Raw genomic sequence first — 15,967 nt, 5'->3', positions numbered from 1 at the left:
TGGTACCTATAAAAAAAACTGCACATCATGTCCAAAGCATCCTAAAGTATTTGACTGTGTAGCTCAACAAAGTCAGTTAGAGGTAATTTGGTTATTATGCACGAAAAATGATAATATACAGTTGAAGTCAGAAGTTTACATACACTTAGGTTGGAGTCATTAAAACCTGTTTTTCAACCACTCCACAAATTTTTTGTTAAGAAACTATAGTTTTGGCAAGTCGGTAAGGACATCTACTTTGTGCATGACACAAGTAATTTTTCCAACAATTGTTTACAGGCAGATTATTTCACTTACAATTCACTGTATCACAATTCCAGTGGGTCAGAAGTTTTACATACACTAAGTTGACTGTGCCTTTAAACAGCTTGAAAATTACAGAAAATTATGTCATGGCTTTAGAAGCTTCTGATAGGCTAAATGCATAATTTGAGTCAATTGGAGGTGAACCTGTGGATGTATTTTAAGGCCTACCTTCAAACTCAGTTCCTCTTTGCTTGACATCATGGGAAAATTAAACGAAATCAGCCAAGACCTCAGAAAAAAATAGACCTCCACAAGTCTGGTTCATCCTTGGGAGCAATTTCCAAATGCCTGAAGGTACCACGTTCATCTGTACAAACAATAGTACGCAAGTTCAAACACGGCTTGCAACTGCACATGTGGACAAAGATTGTACTTTTTGGAGAAATGTCCTCTGGTCTGATGAAACAAATAGAACTGTTTGGCCATAATGACCATCGTTATGTTTGGAGGAAAAAGGGGGAGGATTGCAAGCCGAAGAACACCATCCCAACTGTGAAGCACGGGGGTGTCAGCATCATGTTGTGGGGGTGCTTTGCTGCAGTAGGGACTGGTGCACTTCACAAAATAGATGGCAAAATGAGAAAGGAAAATTGTGCATATATCGAAGAAACATCTCAAGACATCAGTCAGGAAGTTAAAGCGGTCGCAAATGGGTCTTCCAAATGGACAAATGACCCTAAGCATACTTCCAAAGATATGTCAAAATGGCTTTTAAGGACAACAATGTCAAGGTATTGGAGTTGCCATCACAAAGCCCTGACCTCAATCCCATAGAGAATTTGTGGGCAGAACCGAAAAAGCGTGTACGAGATACGAGGCCTACAAACCTGACTCACTTACACCAGCTCTGTCAGGAGGAATGGGCCAAAATTCACCCAAATTATTGTGGGAAGCTTGTGGAAGGCTACCTGAAATGTTTGACCCAAGTAAAACAATTTCAAGGTAATGCTAACAAATACTAATTGAGTGTATGTAAACTTCTGACCCACTGGGAATGTGATGAAAGAAATAAAAGCTGAAATAAATCAGTGGTGATCCTAACTGACCTAAAACAGGGAATTTTTACTAGGATTAAAATGTCAGGAATTGTGACAAACAGAGTTTAAATGTATTTGGCTAAGGTGTATGTAAACTTCCAACTTCAACTGTAGGTACCATGACATTTGGAAACAGTGCCAGGAAACTTAACCAAAGCATGGATTGCTGTCATACCTGGTCAATAGAATTACAGGTTAAGGAATCCAATAATGCCATTTTGTAATTTGGGTGAAGTATCCCTAAGCAAGTGATTCTGTTCAATGCAAATTGTACTATTTTATTCTCTATTCTGTTCTATTCTATTGTGACGAGCATAAATTGTTTTCCGACACCCAATTGTGACGCACTGACCATCCCTTGAATCAAAATGAAGGATTTCGATAGTATGATCACAGTAGGCTTAAACTACAATTCATGTTCATGCATTAGCCACTGTTCTTGCTGACATGCTCCCTTTCTAACAATGTTCACTCGTCGTTGTTTGATTGTAGGCTACTATTCGCAATTGACGTCGCACTTCACTTTGATATAGGGCGGTGTGTCGTTCAACGCACCGGATGAACTTGAGAGGCTGAACGGGAAACGATTTCTCCGTTTCTATTATCCTACACTCCCGCAACCAAAGACTGTATACAACACTTATGGTGTAAGTAGTTGTTTATATTAGGATCTATTAATTAAGTATTACACATCAATCAAAAAGTGTGTCGTTCAATCGAGATCAGTAACGTTAGCGATCTACTTTATTGCAGTTGCGCAACAACGGTTGTTGTTACAATCTAACCACAGTCGGGACTTTTTGAACATGGCTGAACCAAGCGGCAAAAGATTGAAAACCAACCTGCCTAACTGTAAAACTCACCGAACTTTTCTCGGGAGCAGAGTGAAACAGAATCTCCCAGCGGTCGTTGAGGAGAGTTTGTGCGGAGTATCTACATTGATTATGGAGGTCGCTTACATACTTGATGCACTGGTAAGGGCGACCCGACCATCTAGCAATAGGCTGCAACTGCAAGTTACTTGTTGACGAAATTCTATCAGGGTAAATTGAGATGGAGAGACGGGAGTAGGAGGGGAGATGGAGAGACGGGGGAGTAGGAGGGGAGACGGGGGAGATGGAGAAACATGGGGGAAGAGAGAAAGAGGATGGAGAGAGGAAAACAAATGGACATCATGAGTTGATTACGTTTACCAAGTAGCCTATGAGAGTCACAATATAAATAAAGTTGTATGCCCTCCAATACAGCAATATATGTCAATAGCCTATTTGTACGTGGATCAGTCTTACCTGAGTTACTCTGTATTGACTCTTCCAGGCCAAGATATTTGAGCAGGATGACATTGCCTTGCCAAGAGTGGCAGCGTTCTTCCATGAGCAGTCTGTGAACGAGCAGGCGAAGGCTGAGGCCATGCTAGACTACCTGTCAGACAGAGGGGGACAGTACTGCAGTAAAGACATCCAGGTAAAGCTGCCCACTCATAGAAATAGAATGAACCTCCAGTACACCCATTATGGCATAGTTGACCCGAATGGAGATGCCCATTCTACATATTCTAATTCTGTGTGCCCACTGCCAGCGGAGAGGGGATGGGCTCCTAACTCTAGGCACTAAAGCAGGGTTTCCACTAGTTTCCCCAGCCACAAAGTCAAAATTATATTGGAAAAAAAATAAGCTTTTTGGTCTCAATTTAAGGTTGGGCATAAGTTTAGCAATGTGGTGAGAGTTGAGGTTAGGGTGGAGAATCAGATTTTAAGAATAAAATGGTAGAAATAGGCAGGGTTTATGACTTTGTGTCTGTGGGAACTAGGGATGACCCTAAAGCAGGGCATGGAAAGGGAAATGGTGATACCTAGTCAGTTGTACAACTGAATGCATTCAACTGAGATGTCTTCCACATTTAACCCAACCCCTCTGAATCATTTTTGAATTTCATCTAGTAGAATTCGCTGCACAATATTGGGGAAGAGAGTCCGCTTCAGATCCATGTGTGTTTGACAGCAACTGGTAATCAGCTGATTTTTGAAGTTCAACATGTAGCCTAGATGTAGTGGGCTCACATGAACTAGCTAGCTAGCTAACTTGGCTGGTTCATTGTTGCCCATGTGAGGAAGTTAGACTAGCAAGACTTTTAGCTAGCTAGCCTAGTATAGGACATTGCTGTGAAGTAGCAGAGAGAACACTATGACTTGGGTGGCTGGACCCTTTGACAATTTTTAGGGCCTTCCTCTGGTCCCGCCTTGTATAGAGGTCCTGGATGACAGTGAGCTCGGCCCCAGTGATGTACTGGGCCGTAGGCACTAGCCTCTGTAGTGCCTTGCGGTCGGATGCCAAGCAGGTGCCATACCAATCGCTGATGCAGCCAGTAAAGATGCTCTCAATGGTGCAGCTGTAGAACTTTTTGAGGATCTGAAGGCCCATGCCAAATATTTTCATGGGGAGTTGTCGTGCCCCCTTCACGACTGTGTTGGCGTGTTTGGACCATGATAGAACGTTAGTGATGTGGACACCAAGGAACTTGCTAAATTAGCTGGTTCATTATTGCCCATGAAAGGAAGTTAGGCTAGCAAGCATTTTAGCCAGCTAGCTTAGTCTAGGACATCAAAAACTACAAGCTTGTGTACTACTGTATGACAGTCATAGACTGTTTTGCCAACATGAATTAGAGATGGATGGCATTCATCTACTCTACAAGTAGGGTCAAAAACATGTTTTTCTAATTGCGCACGCACACAGAAATCAGGACCATGGAGAGCCACATGATATGTATTTAATGTTGATTGGACTGAATTGTTTTTGCTATCTTTTAAGTTTGTTTTCACTGTATTAGACAAAGCATATACGGTATAATCTAGTTGATTTGAGGATGTTTAAGTTGAACTAGTGCTGGAATAGCAGAGGCAGTGCTCCTGTTTCTTTGTGCTGACTTGCTGTGGTTCTAAATCAGTAGTTGCTTAGTAAACTGTCAAACATTAACTTCATTGAGCATGTTGTAAACAATGGGTGAAAATTTTTGTTACATACAATATTTGTTTTGTCTACTTCACCGGATGTTGCTTCCGTTTTTGTGATGAATCATAACACCTATGTGAGAATGCTGATCACTGACTACAGCTCCATGTTCAACACCATAGTGCCTTCAAAGCTCATCACTAAGCTAAGGACCCTGGGACTTAACACCTCGCTCTGCAACTGGATTCTGGACTTGCTGACGGGCCGGGCCGCCCCCAGGTGGTAAGGGCAGGCAACAACACATCTGCCACGCTGATAATCAACACGGGGCCCCTCAGGGGTACGTGCTTAGTCCCCTCCTGTACTCCCTGTTCACCCATGACTGCATGGCCAAGCACGACTCCAACACCATCATTAAGTTTGCTGACGACACTACGGTGGTAGACCTGATCACCGACAACGATGAGATAGCCTATAGGGAGGAAGTCAGAGACTTGGCAGTATGGTGCCAGGACAACAACCTCTCCCTCAATGTGATCAAGACAAAGGAAGGATGATCGTGGACTACAGGAAAAGGAGGACCGAGCACGCCCCATTCTCATCAACAGGGCTGTAGTGGAACAGGTTGAGAGCTTCAAGTTCCTTGGTGTCCACATCACCAACAAACTATCATGGTCCAAACACTCCAAGACAGAAGTGAAGAGGGCACTACAATGCCTTTTCCCCCTCAGGAGACTGAAAAGATTTAGCCTGGGTCCTCAGATCCTCAAAAAGTTCTCCAGCTGCACCATCAAGGAGCATCCTGACTGGTTGCATCACTGCCTGGTATGGCAATTGCGCAGCCTCTGACCACAAGACACTACAGAGGGTAGTGCGTAGGGCCCAGTACATCACTGGGGTTAAGTTGCCTGCCATCCAGGACTTCTACACCAGGCGGTGTCAGAGAATGGCCCTAAAAATGGTCAAAGACCCCAGCCGCCCCAGTCATAGACTGTTCTCTCTACTACCGCATTTCAAGCAGTACACAAGTGCTAAGTCTAGGACAAAATGGCTCCTCAACAGTTTTTACCCCCAAGCCATAAGACTCCTGAACAGGTAATCAAATGGCTACCCGGACTATTTACATTGTGTGCCCCACCCCACCCCCCCTTTTACGCTGCTGCTGCTCTGTTTATCATACATGCATAGTCACTATATAACTATAGTAGTATAGTATAGTAACTATACATTCCTGTACATACTACCTCAATTGGCCCGACCAACCAGTGCTCCTGCACATTGGCTAACTGGACTATCTGCATTGTGTCCCACCACCCGCCAGCCTGACTAACCAGTGTCTGTAAGTAGCCTCGCTACTTCTATAGCCTCAATACTGTATATAGCCTCAGTACTGTTATTTGTCACTGTCTTTTTACCATTTTATTTCTTTACTTACCTATTGTTCACCTAATAAATTTTTTGCACTATTGGTTAGAGCCTGTAAGTAAGCATTTCACTGTAAGGTGTATTGTATTGTTGTATTTGGCGAGCGTGACAAATAAACTTTGATTTGATTTGAGATGTTACCCCACTCTTCCACCAAGGCACCTGCAAGTTCCCGGACATTTCTGGGGGGAATGGCCCTAGCCTTCACCCTCCGATCCAACAGGTCCCAGACGTGCTCAATGGGATTGAGATACCGGCTCTTCGCTGGCCATGGCAGAACAGACATTCCTGTCTTGCTGGAAATCACGCACAGAATGAGCAGTATGGCTGGTGGCATTGTCATGCTGGAGGGACATGTCAGGATGAGCCTGCAGAAAGGGTACCACATGAGGGAGAAGGATGTCTTCCCTGTAATGCACAGCGTTGAGATTGCCTGCAATGACAACAAGCTCTGTCTGCTCTGTTCCTGGTGTAACTCGGCAGTGGCTGGTACCATCCTGTACCTGTCCCGCAGGTGTGATGTTCGGTTGTACCAATCCAGTGCAGTTGTTGTTACATGTTTTTTGCCACTGCAAGCACGATCAGCTGTCCGTCCTGTCTCCCTGTAGCGCTGTCTTAGGCGTCTCACAGTAAGGACATTGCAATTTATTGCCCTGGACACATCTGCAGTCCTCATGCCTCCTTGCAGCATGCTTAAGGCACATTCACGCAGATGAGCAGGGACCCTGGGCATCTTTCTTTTGTTTTTTTCAGAGTCAGTAGAAAGGCCTAACTGTGACCTTAATTGCCTACCGTCTGTAAGCTGTTAGTGTCTTAACAACCGTTCCACAGGTGCATGTTCATTAATTGTTTATGGTTCATTGAACAAGCATGGGAAACAGTGTTTAAACCCTTTAAAATGAAGATCTGTAAAGTTATCTGGATTTTTACAAATTATCTTTGAAAGACAGGGTCCTGAAAAAGGAATGTTATTTTGTTGTTGCTGAGTTTATGAACTAGGGCTGAGTTTATGAACTAATTTCTGTGCATACATTTTTTCGTGAATAATCACATTGCTTGAAAGCATTAAAAATACAGAAAATATCCAAAATACATCATATATTGTGCTTCATCAATCTACCTGATTTTGATGACTGTTGGACAAAATGAAGATGTTAATTTTCTTGTAATGCTTTTTGTATAAAAAAAATCTTAATTTACAGCTCAATTTTAGCCAATTCTAAATTTGCGATTAATCATGACAAATCCTGTGATTAACTCAATGTTTTTATCATTTGACAGCCCTAGTATGAACATGATATCACAAATAAGTGTGATACAATTACTGTAGTAACTCTGAGAAAATACATAGATCAGGATCTGCAAGTCCTTACTCTGCACTAATGCTACATGCAACTATACAGTATATTAATGGTATAAAGCATCAGACACACCAAGGATACTGTTCTTAGCAGCTCTGCCGAAAGTGTCTGCAGTCAACTTTTTGTTGTTCACATAGCACAGCTCAACTCCAGAACACAAGTTGGCAGTCCCTTTCTTAAGATATGTTTGGCTTGTGCCTGTTGTAGATAACTACGGTTAGGTAGCTAGCAAGCTCATTTCCAATGTGAACAAATGAGTCATAGTGGGCAAAACAAGCAAGTAGGGGGGGCAGAGCCAACCATGAGCTAGCAAGAGCCTATTGGTGCGTTCTGGCATGTATTTTGCCTGTTTCCTTTAGGGAACGCCTACTCAAGGAATTGCAAGTGTGCAGTAACTCAATTTGCCTGTGCACTACTTCTAAACAACGCCATTTTTGTCAATTTCAGCAAATAGTAAAGTTTACAAAACTTAGTCCACTCTGTTCGTAACATATTCTAGTTTTGGGAACTGAAAACTGTATTGAGAACATTTGCAAGTGTTTTTGCAAGAGAAGGAACGGCCTACTATTGTGCAATGTACCTATCGGCCGTCAGTTTTCTCAGTGTGTCTGACCTCTAACAATTAATGGCACGCTGCCTGTCAAGATTAACGGCAACCTTAACGTAAACTCACTCACTTTTGTACATCGCCTTGGTCCGTACAATTGACCATATTTTTGCGCCCAAAAAACGTAATACTTCCAGATCAACTGTAATATCAATACCAATGTAAAGCACAATTTCTCCCCTTTCCAACAAAATTAATGACGAAACCTTCATGATGTCCATCTTTGCATAATTCAAGAAGGCAATGAGCTCCTTCGCTTCCCACCTGACATTTTTTTTAAAGACCCGAAGGCTACGAAATGATCTTGAAAGAGGGAAATATGTTGTGAAGAAACAGGTTTTTTCACCCGATTTGTCCAACTAATCAACTTTAAAATGTAAATAAAACAGAGTTTATGCAATACCTCTTTGAAGGTTTGTGTCAAATTTGAAGAGGGATTTAGGGCTGCGCTAACGTTAGCCTCACAAGTGAACTGCAGCTGTGCTGGCTTTTGAGTGTCATGATGGCTTGCAGTAATGACGCGCAAAAAAAATGCAATTGGCACCCTAGTCATGAAATATTAGTTTAATATTAGCAATAATTATATTAATTTAGACAAAAAATAATGAATAATGAAGTTGTCTTACACGTGTATATGGTTAAGCATGATTTTAATCTGTGAGAGAAGGGCTAACCCTGATGGAAAGAGGCTGTATGGCACAAAATTAGTTGCAAATGTGATGATCACGATGTAACGTACAGCGTCAGAGGGGTCAGCTTTTTCAAAATCTTTTCTCCAATACTGTTAGTATTACCATGTCAATCAACACTGACTCGAAACGTAGTTCACACCCTGAATTTTGATGCCAACACATCTTTTACAGTCCCATTCGTTTTCATTGCAGTCTCGTTTGAATGTCGCGGTTATGCACATTTGTACGGAGTGGGGTGAGTTTACGTTAATTATTCCTAAAGTCCTTGTGTTGCAACGTAATACCTATAGGATCTGCTACATACCTTTCAGAGATGGTGTTTTGGTTGGTGTTGGGGCTCCTTGGGGCTAGAAATAAGGGGTTGTGAGTGGACTGGACAGGTTAGGGAAATCTGAGGCCAAGGGGGATGGGGGGGTTAAACCCTAACCTTGGGGCTTTGCCTGGGGCTCAGGCCTAATGCCTGCCAGGGTGTACATTTCCCCTGAGTTCCGGAAAATTGGGGAGATTAATGCGCAGGCGGAAGGACAGTGGATTAATTGTGTTTCCAGATGTACGGGGTGACGTTGCCACTTTAGTTTTTCTTTCTGCCTCCTCTAGTTTTACGAGTCATGTAAAATAGAACCTGTGTGGGACTGCTAAGGGGTCCATCATCAGCAATTTGGGACACCTTGTTATCCATTTGATCAGTGAGGGCAAATGATATGTCCTGAACAAGTCTATTTGTCAGTTCTAATACTATTAAGATGTGTATTCAATTCTGCAATAATAGATGACTTTGGTTGAAGTTTGGAAAAAAACTTGTCACTAAGGCCATTTTTGGCCCGCTTTTATTTGTTAATTTTTTTTTACAGTTTGGACAGATTCATTTTCATAAAGATTATAGCTAAAATAGGAGGGATGTAGTGTTTTCAGATTTTAAGAAACAATTAAATTAGGCGACCCGACCAAATTCACATAAAAATGTGAGTTATACAGTTGCTTGCGAAAGTATTCACCCCCCTTGGAATTTTTCCTATTTTTTTGCCTTACAACCTGGAATTAAAATATATTTTTAGGGGGTTTGTATAATTTGATTTACACAACATGCATACCACTTTAAAGATGCAAAATGTTTTTTTTATTGTGAAACAAACAAGAAATAAGACAAAAAAAACAGAACTTGAGCGTGCATAACTATTCACCCCCCTAAAGTCAATACTTTGCAGATCCACATTTTGCAGCAATTACATCTAGCCACTGGGATGTTTGCCCATTCTTCAAGGCAAAACTGCTCCAGGTCCTTCAAGTTGGTTCTGCTGGTGTACAGCAATCTATAAGTCATACCACAGATTCTCAATTGGATTGAGGTCTGGGATTTGACTAGGCCATTCCAAGACATTTTAAATATTTCCCCTTAAACCCCTCGAGTGTAGCTTTAGCAGTATGCTTAGGGTCATTGTCCTGCTGGAAGGTGAACCTCTGTCACAGTCTAAAATCTCTGGAAGACAAACAGATTTCCCTCAAGAATTTCCCTGTATTTAGCGACATCCATCGTTCCTTCAATTCTGGCCAGTTTCTCAGTTCCTGCTGATGGAAAAACATCCCCCCGCAGCATGATGCTGCCACCACCATGTTTCACTGTGGAGATGGTATTCTCGGGGTGATAAGAGGTGTTGGGTTTGCGCCAGACATGGCGTTTTCCTTGATGGCCAAAAAGCAACATTTTTGTCTCATCTGACCAGAGTACCGTCTTCCTTATGTTTGGGGAGTCTCCCACATACCTTTTGGCGAACACCAAACGTGTTTGCTTATTTTTTTCTTTAAGCAATGTTTTTTTTCTGGCCACTCTTCTGTAAAGCCCAGCTCTGTGGAGTGTACGGCTTAAAGTGGTCCTATGGACAGATACTCCAATCTCCGCTGTGGAGCTTTGCAGCTCCTTCAGGGTTATCTTTGGTCTCTTTGTTGCCTCCCTGATTAATGCCCTCCTTGCCTGGTCCATGAGTTTTGGTGGGCGGCCCTCTCTTGGCAGGTTTGTTGTGTTGCCATATTCTTTCCATTTTTTAATAATGGATTTAATGGTGCTCATGGGATGTTCAAAGTTTCAGATTTTTTTATTTTTGTAACCCAACCCTGATCTGTACTTCTGCACAACTTTGTCCCTGACCTATGTGGAGAGCTCCTTGGTCTTCATGGTGTCGTTTGCTTGGTGGTGCTGCTTGCTTGGTGGTGTTGCAGACTCTGGGGCCTTTCAGAACAGGTGTATATATACTGAGATCATGTGACAGATCATGTGACACTTAGATTGCACACAGGTGGACTTTATTTAACTAATTATTTTTGAAGGTAATTGGTTGCACCAGATCTTATTTAGGGGCTTTATAGCAAAGGAGGTGAATACATATGCACGCACCAATTTTCTTTTTTGTAGATTTCTTTTTAAACAAGTACATTTTTTTCACTTCACCAAATTGGACTATTTTGTGTATGTCCAATATATGAAATCCAAATAAACATCAATTTAAATTACAGGTTGTAATGCAACAAAATAGGAAAAATGCCAAGGGGATTAATACTTTTGCAAGGCACTGTACATCTGTCATTCTCATTAAAAGCAAGCCTGAGAAACAGTAGATCTGTTCAAAGTTCTCTATTTCTATGCTTACCGTTCATAAGTTCAGTTTTTGCATCTTTTACTTTCAGTTTTGTACACCAGCTTCAAACAACTGAAAATACAATATTTGTTGTTATTTAAATATATTTCACAGCGGTTTAGATGGTAAAATTATTATCTACACTGGGCATTGCTTGTTTTGTCACAAACTGAAATTAGGCAAACTATTAGAATTTTAGGAAATGGTGGAATGATTTTAAAGTACTATTACAAGTAAAAAAAAATAGTTATCCTTCAAGTTATCCTTCAATGCGGTCTATGTAACATTTAGGTTATTTAGCAGACGTTTTATCCAGAGCGACTTAGTCAGTGCATTCTAATGGCGGTCTTTGTGTGTGTGTGCTGTCTTTCTCACCCAGAGGCCAGGCTGTGAGGAGGTGTATGCTGTGATCCCAGCCCTGGAGCTGATGCTGGGCCATTGGAAGGAGGAGATGGCCGTGATGGTGGAGCTCAGCCAGTTGTCCAAGGAGCACAGCGACCCGCACTCCGCCAGTGTGATCAAGAGCCGCTTCCTGGGGCCATTGGTGCCCCGTGTCAAACTGCTGGGAGACCTGCTGACCAACGCACGTAGGGTGGGCTGCACCAGCGACCGCTCGGGGGGCTTCGGGGAGTACCTCATCGACCAGCTGCAGGAGGAGTTGACCAACGTCTCCAGTAGATAAATCACTCAGTAGTTTATATTAAAGAAAACTACTTTGCGAGTTCGACTCTCAAAACAAGCCTCTCCTGTCAGTGTTTTATGGCCACCTATATTGTATTATAGCTTGTCTGTAAGGCCAATGTATTGTAGAAGACACTCCCTATTCCTACATAACTTGCTGGCTCCTCAATAGAAATGATTGAAACTGAAAAAACAAGGGGAATAATTTGAGGTGTATGGCTTAGTTACAACTAGGTTTATTCGGAACCAAGCTGTAGCACTTCTTCTTAATTCCTGTTTGCATTTCAAAAATAATGAATACATATATTATGCACTAGATTTGGGCATTTAAAAGGACACAGCCTCATTGTATCATGTTCAGTGCCTTTGGAAATTATTCAGACCCCTTTACTTTTTCAACATTTTGTTAGGTTACAGCCTTATTCTAAAATGTATTAAATCGTTTTTTCCCTCAATCTACACACAATACACGATAATGACAAAGCAAAAAGTTTTTTTTAATGTTTGCTAATTTATTAAAAATAAAAAACAGATATCACATTTACATAAGTATTCAGACCCTTTACTCAGTACTTTGTTTAAGCACATTTGGCAATGATTTCAGCCTCGACTCTTCTTGGGTATGACGCTAAAAGCTTAGCACAGCTATATTTGGGTAGTTTCTCCATTTCTTCTCTGACGATCCTCTCAAGCTCTATCAGGTTGCATGGGGAGCTTTGCTGCACAGCTATTTTCAGTTCTCTCCAGAGATGTTCGATCGGGTTCAAGTCCTGGCTCTGGCTGGGCCACTCAAGGACATTCAGAGACTTGTGCTGAAGCAACTCCTGCATTGTCTTGGCTGATTGCTTAGGGTCACTGTCCTGTTGGAAGGTGAACCTTCACCCCAGTCTGAGGTCCTGAGCACTCTGGAGCAGGTTTTCATGAAGGATTCCTCTGTACTTTGCTCTCTTCATCTTTGCCTAGATCCTGACTAGTCTCCCAGACCCTCTTGCTGAAAAACATCCCCAAAGCATGATGCTGCCACCACCAGGCTTCACAATAGGGATGGTTCCAGGTTTCCTCCAGATGTGACACTTGGCATTCAGGTCAAAGAGTTAAATCTTGGTTTCATCAGACCAGAGAATCTTGTTTCTCTTCTGATCTGAGAGTCTTTAGGTGCCTTTTTGGCAAACTCTAAGCGGGCTGTCATGTGCCTTTTACTGAGGAGTGGCTTCCGTCTGGTCACTCTACCATAAAGGCCTGATTGGTGGAGTGCTGCAGAGATGGTTGTCCTTCTGGAAGGTTCTCCCATCCCCATAGAGGATCTCTAGAGCTCTGTCAGAGTGACCATCGGGTTCTTAGTCACCTCCCTAACCAAAACCCTTATCCTCAGATTTCTCAGTTTGGCCGGGCGGCCAGCTCTAGGAAGAGTCTTGGTGGTTCTAAACGTCTTACATTTAAGAATGATGGAGGCCACTGTGTTATTGGGGACCTTCAATGCTGCAGAAATGTTTTGGTACTCTTCCCCAGATCTGTGCCTCGACACAATCCTGTCCCGGATCTACGGACAATTCCTTCGACGTCATGGTTTGGTTTTTGCTCTGACATGGACGGTCAACCGTGGGACCTCATATAGAAATCATGTCCAATCAGTTGAATTTACCACAGGTGGACTTCAATCAAGTTGTAGAAACATCTCAAGGATGATCAATAGAAACAGGATGCACCTGAGCTCAATTTTGAGTCACATAGCAAAGGGTCTGAATACTTATTTAAAAATATGTTTTTTAGTGGAATAAATTTGAAAACATTTCTAAAAACCTGTGTTCGCTCTGTCATTATGTCGTGTTTTGTGTAGATGCTGAGGAAATATTTGTATTTAATCAATTTTAGAGTAAGGCTGTGAAATGACAAAATGTGGAAAAAGTCAAGGGGTCTGAATTCTTCCCGAAGGCACTGTATGTATTCCATGAGCGAAGTTGAGCCATGTTGTCATAATGTGGTGTTGCATGAATTGAGAGATAACAATGTGACAATCAAAGCTGAAGGCAAAGTACTTGAAATACTGTTCATATCTGGATTGACACACCTCGCTATGTTATATGGCTTATAATGGTATTTTTGTATTCAGTATTTTACAAAGAGGTCACTCTCATAAGAAATTATGGGTTGATGTATAATGGGATATTGTTTGGGATTGGTCTCATCTGTACACTTTATGTTTCTACAAAACCTATTGCCTTTACCTACTATACAGATCAAATATACACTGTCCCTCTTCATCACATACAGTACAATGTTACAACAATATATCTACCTTTCAAAATAAAGTTTTCGATACATTTCTGAACAGTCTCTTTTTCTCAATGGTGTTTGATTTAACACTTTCAAGTAATATTTGTGTTCATAGTGACTTCAGTGTCCTGATTTGTCAAAAGATTCTTATTGATTCGCTGATCCTCAACACAGGGGCCCCACAAGGGTGGGTGCTCAGCCCCCTCCAGTACTCCCTGTTCACCCAGGACTGCGTGGCCACGCACAACTCCAACTCGATCATCAAGTTTGTAGACGACACAACAGTAGTAGGCCTGATTACCAATAATGACAAGACAGCATACGGGGAGGAGGTGAGGGCCCTGGGAGAGTGGTGCCAGGAAAATAATATATCTCTCGAAGGAGATGATCGTGGACTTCAGGAAACAGCAGAGGGAGCATTCCCCTATCCACATCGATGTTACCGCAGTGGAGAAGGTGGAAAGCTTCAAGGTCTTCGGTATACACATCACTGACGATCTGAAATTGTTAATCAAGGACGTCAACCACCTGAGCTGTGGCCTGTTCACCCCTCTATCATCCAGAAGGCGAGGTCAGTACAAGTGCATCAAAGCTGGGACCGAGAGACTGAAAAACAGCTTCTATCTTAAGGGCTGTCAGACTGTTAAATAACCATCACTAGCCTGGCTTCCACCCGGTTACGCTACCCTGCACCTTAGAGGCTGCTGCCCTATATACATAGACTTGCAATCACTGGCCACTTTAATAATGGAACACGAGTCACTTTAGTAATGTTTGAATAATGTTTACATACTTCTTTACTCATCTCATATGTACAGTTGAAGTCGGAAGTTTACATACACTTAGGTTGGAGTCATTAAAAGTCGTTTTTCAACCAATCCATACATTTCTTGTTAATGATCTATAGTTTTGGCAAGTCGGTTAGGAGATCTACTTTGTGCATAATACAAGTAATTTTTCCAACAATTGTTTACAGACAGATTATTTCACTTATAATTCACTGTATCACAACTCCAATGAGTCAGTAGTTTACATACACTAAGTTGACTGTGCCGTTAAACAGCTTGGAAAATTCCAGAAAATGATGTCATGACTTTAGAAGCTTCTGATAGGCTAATTGACATAATTTGAGTCAATTGAAGGTGTACCTGTGGATGTATTTCAAGGCCTACCTTCAAACTCAGTGCCTCTTTGCTTGACATAATGGGAAAATCAAAAGAAATCATCCAAGTCCTCAGAATAAAAATTGTAGACCTCCACAAGTCTGGTTCATCGTTGGGAGCAATTTCCAAATGCCTGAAGGTACCACGTTCATCTGTACAAACAATAGTACGCAAGTAAAAACACCATGGGACCACGCAGCCATCATACCGCTCAGGAAGCAGAAGCGTTCTGTCGCCTAGAGATGAAAGTACTTTGTGTGAAAAGTGTAAATCAATCCCAGAACAACAGCAAAGGATCTTGTGAAGATGCTGGAGGAAACAGGTACAAAAGTATCTATATCCACAGTAAAACGAGTCCTATCTCGACATAATCTGAAAGGCTGCTCAGCAAGGAAGAAGCCACTGCTCTAAAACCGCAATGAAAAGCCAGACTCCGGTTTGCAACTTCACTATGGGGACAAATATCGTACTTTTTGGAGAAATGTCCTCTGGTCTGATGAAACAAAAACAGAACTGTTTGGCCATAATGACCATCGTTATGTTTGGAGGAAAAAGGGGGATGCTTGCAAGCCGAAGAACACCATCCTAACAGTGAAGCACGGGGGTGGCAGCATCATGTTGTGGTGGTGCTTTGCTGCAGGAGGGACTGGTGCACTTCACAAAATAGATGGCGTCATGAGGCAGGAAAATTATGTGGATATATTGAAGCAACATCTCAAGACATTAGTTAAATCTTGGTCACAAATGGGTCTTGCAAATGGACAATGACCCCAAGCATACTTCCAAAGTTGTTGAAAATTGGCTTAAGGACAACAACGTCAAGGTATTAGAGTGGCCAT

General features: G+C 42.0%; 1 protein-coding gene across 3 annotated transcripts; it reads left to right on the top strand.

The window, feature by feature from the left end:
• Positions 1 to 1,677: 1,677 nt before the first annotated feature.
• On the top strand, positions 1,678 to 14,025 carry zgc:172145 (Ferritin light chain, oocyte isoform-like). Of its 3 annotated transcripts, XM_021567393.3 has the most exons (4): positions 1,678 to 1,990; positions 2,097 to 2,317; positions 2,661 to 2,807; positions 11,390 to 14,025. In XM_021567393.3, exons 2-4 carry the CDS (start codon positions 2,150 to 2,152, stop codon positions 11,690 to 11,692), a joined length of 618 nt encoding a protein of 205 aa, XP_021423068.1. In that variant the 5' UTR covers positions 1,678 to 1,990; positions 2,097 to 2,149; the 3' UTR covers positions 11,693 to 14,025. The 3 variants fall into 3 exon arrangements, with proteins under 3 accessions (XP_021423068.1, XP_090060169.1, XP_090060157.1); XM_090204043.1 differs by lacking the exon at positions 2,661 to 2,807 and having other exon boundaries at positions 1,704 to 1,990; XM_090204031.1 differs by lacking the exon at positions 1,678 to 1,990 and having other exon boundaries at positions 2,002 to 2,317.
• The last annotated feature ends 1,942 nt before the right edge of the window (positions 14,026 to 15,967 follow it).

Source organism: Oncorhynchus mykiss, chromosome 2 (assembly GCF_057628025.1).
Source record: "Oncorhynchus mykiss isolate SJ-2025 chromosome 2, ASM5762802v1, whole genome shotgun sequence".
Taxonomy (NCBI): domain Eukaryota; kingdom Metazoa; phylum Chordata; class Actinopteri; order Salmoniformes; family Salmonidae; genus Oncorhynchus; species Oncorhynchus mykiss.
The sequence above is the reverse complement of the archived record's forward strand: the minus strand, read 5'-3'. Positions and strand labels throughout refer to the sequence as shown.

Excerpts from the sequence above, each read along its gene's own strand:
- zgc:172145 (XM_021567393.3), top strand. The coding sequence starts at position 2,150 with ATGGCTGAACCAAGCGGCAAAAGATTGAAAACCAACCTGCCTAACTGT. Across the intron at positions 2,318-2,660 it reads CTTACATACTTGATGCACTG|GCCAAGATATTTGAGCAGGA; the intron begins GTAAGGGCGACC and ends TGACTCTTCCAG. Across the intron at positions 2,808-11,389 it reads ACTGCAGTAAAGACATCCAG|AGGCCAGGCTGTGAGGAGGT; the intron begins GTAAAGCTGCCC and ends TTTCTCACCCAG.